Source organism: Aplysia californica, unplaced genomic scaffold, assembly GCF_000002075.1.
Source record: "Aplysia californica isolate F4 #8 unplaced genomic scaffold, AplCal3.0 scaffold00470, whole genome shotgun sequence".
Taxonomy (NCBI): domain Eukaryota; kingdom Metazoa; phylum Mollusca; class Gastropoda; order Aplysiida; family Aplysiidae; genus Aplysia; species Aplysia californica.
The window spans coordinates 73600-74778 of NW_004797740.1; the positions used below are offsets into that span (position 1 = coordinate 73600).

Genomic DNA, 1179 nt, shown 5'->3' on the forward strand with positions numbered 1-1179 from the left:
GGGGGGCAGTGCATAGAAAAGAAAATTATAGCAAGGAAAACAAAGAATGGAAAAACCGACTGAAAGAGAGCTGTATACATTCAAAGAAAGGAGGATTGACGGAAATAAGGAATTAACAAGCTGTCTGTCTGTCTGTAGTCTGTCTGTCTGTCTGTCGTCTGTCTGTCTGTCTGTCTGTCTGTCTGTCTGTCTGTCTGTAGTCTGTCTGTCTGTCTGTCTGTCTGTCTGTCTGTCTGTCTGTCTGTCTGTCTGTCTGTCTGTCTGTCTGTCTGTCTGTTTGTCTACATCCAGGCCAGTCTGATGTTGGAATGAGACTTCTAGAAACAATAAAAGCACTGAGAGAGTCGTGAAAGTGAACCACGGCCCCTGCGAAAACACTCATTGATGACATTATGCAGTTGAGAGCGCCGTAAAACCTTTAGTAAAAACTCACCGATAAAGATGCTGACCCTAGACTTATCCAAGACGTTGTCGTCAATGTAGACAGAGGGGAGGGCGGCCGAGTGGAAGGAGTCTGTCACACCCTTCACCGTCAGCATCACCAGGAGGGTGCGGTAAGTTATCACGTCCATCTGGGATGAACAAACACGGTTCATTTTGTCCTCTTGTTTGTTTGTTTGTTTGTTTGTCTGTTTGTTTGCTTTTGGGGGAGTATTATATGGGGTTGTTTTTTCTGTTTTTGTTTTGTTTTTGTTTTTTGTTTTTTGTTTCATGCACCCTTTCTAAGGTACGAAATGTCGTCGATTGGTTTTTTAAAAGTCCGTTGACCAAACTTACTTAAGTCAAAGAGACACTAATTTTTATTTATTTTTTAGATGAATAAATAAAATGAAACTAAATAAAGCAACATTTGCGGTTCTCAAAAACTAGTTATGAAGTTTTATTTTAGATGTTCCTTTCAATCTTGTTGCTGTCTACGATGTAGGTCTAGCTCAAGACGATCATGTCGTTTCTGGACCACACTCGTGTCTCCAACACAGCCAGCTCTAAGTACTACAGTTCGCTATGGTCTCCGAACTCTCTCGTCTTTTTTCCGATAAATACAACGCAAGTCCAGTGATGTTTTTTTTGTTTTTGTAAAGTGTTTTACGGCGACGCAACTGCATAAGGTCATATGAGCGTGCGGGACACACCTAATATTTTCAGTTGGTAGGAAATTTTGAATTTTGCCCGGGTGGC

At 41.4% G+C, this 1179-nt stretch overlaps 1 protein-coding gene across 1 annotated transcript in view; it reads right to left on the reverse strand.

Annotated features, from left to right (window-relative positions):
• Positions 1–622, reverse strand: part of LOC101854190 (solute carrier organic anion transporter family member 2B1) — a gene marked incomplete in the record, with an annotated part of 16424 nt that extends 15802 nt beyond the window's left edge. The window contains 1 exon segment of the mRNA XM_013086469.2: positions 434–622. Coding sequence (XP_012941923.2) covers positions 434–596 — 163 coding nt within the window.
• Positions 623–1179: the final 557 nt, after the last annotated feature.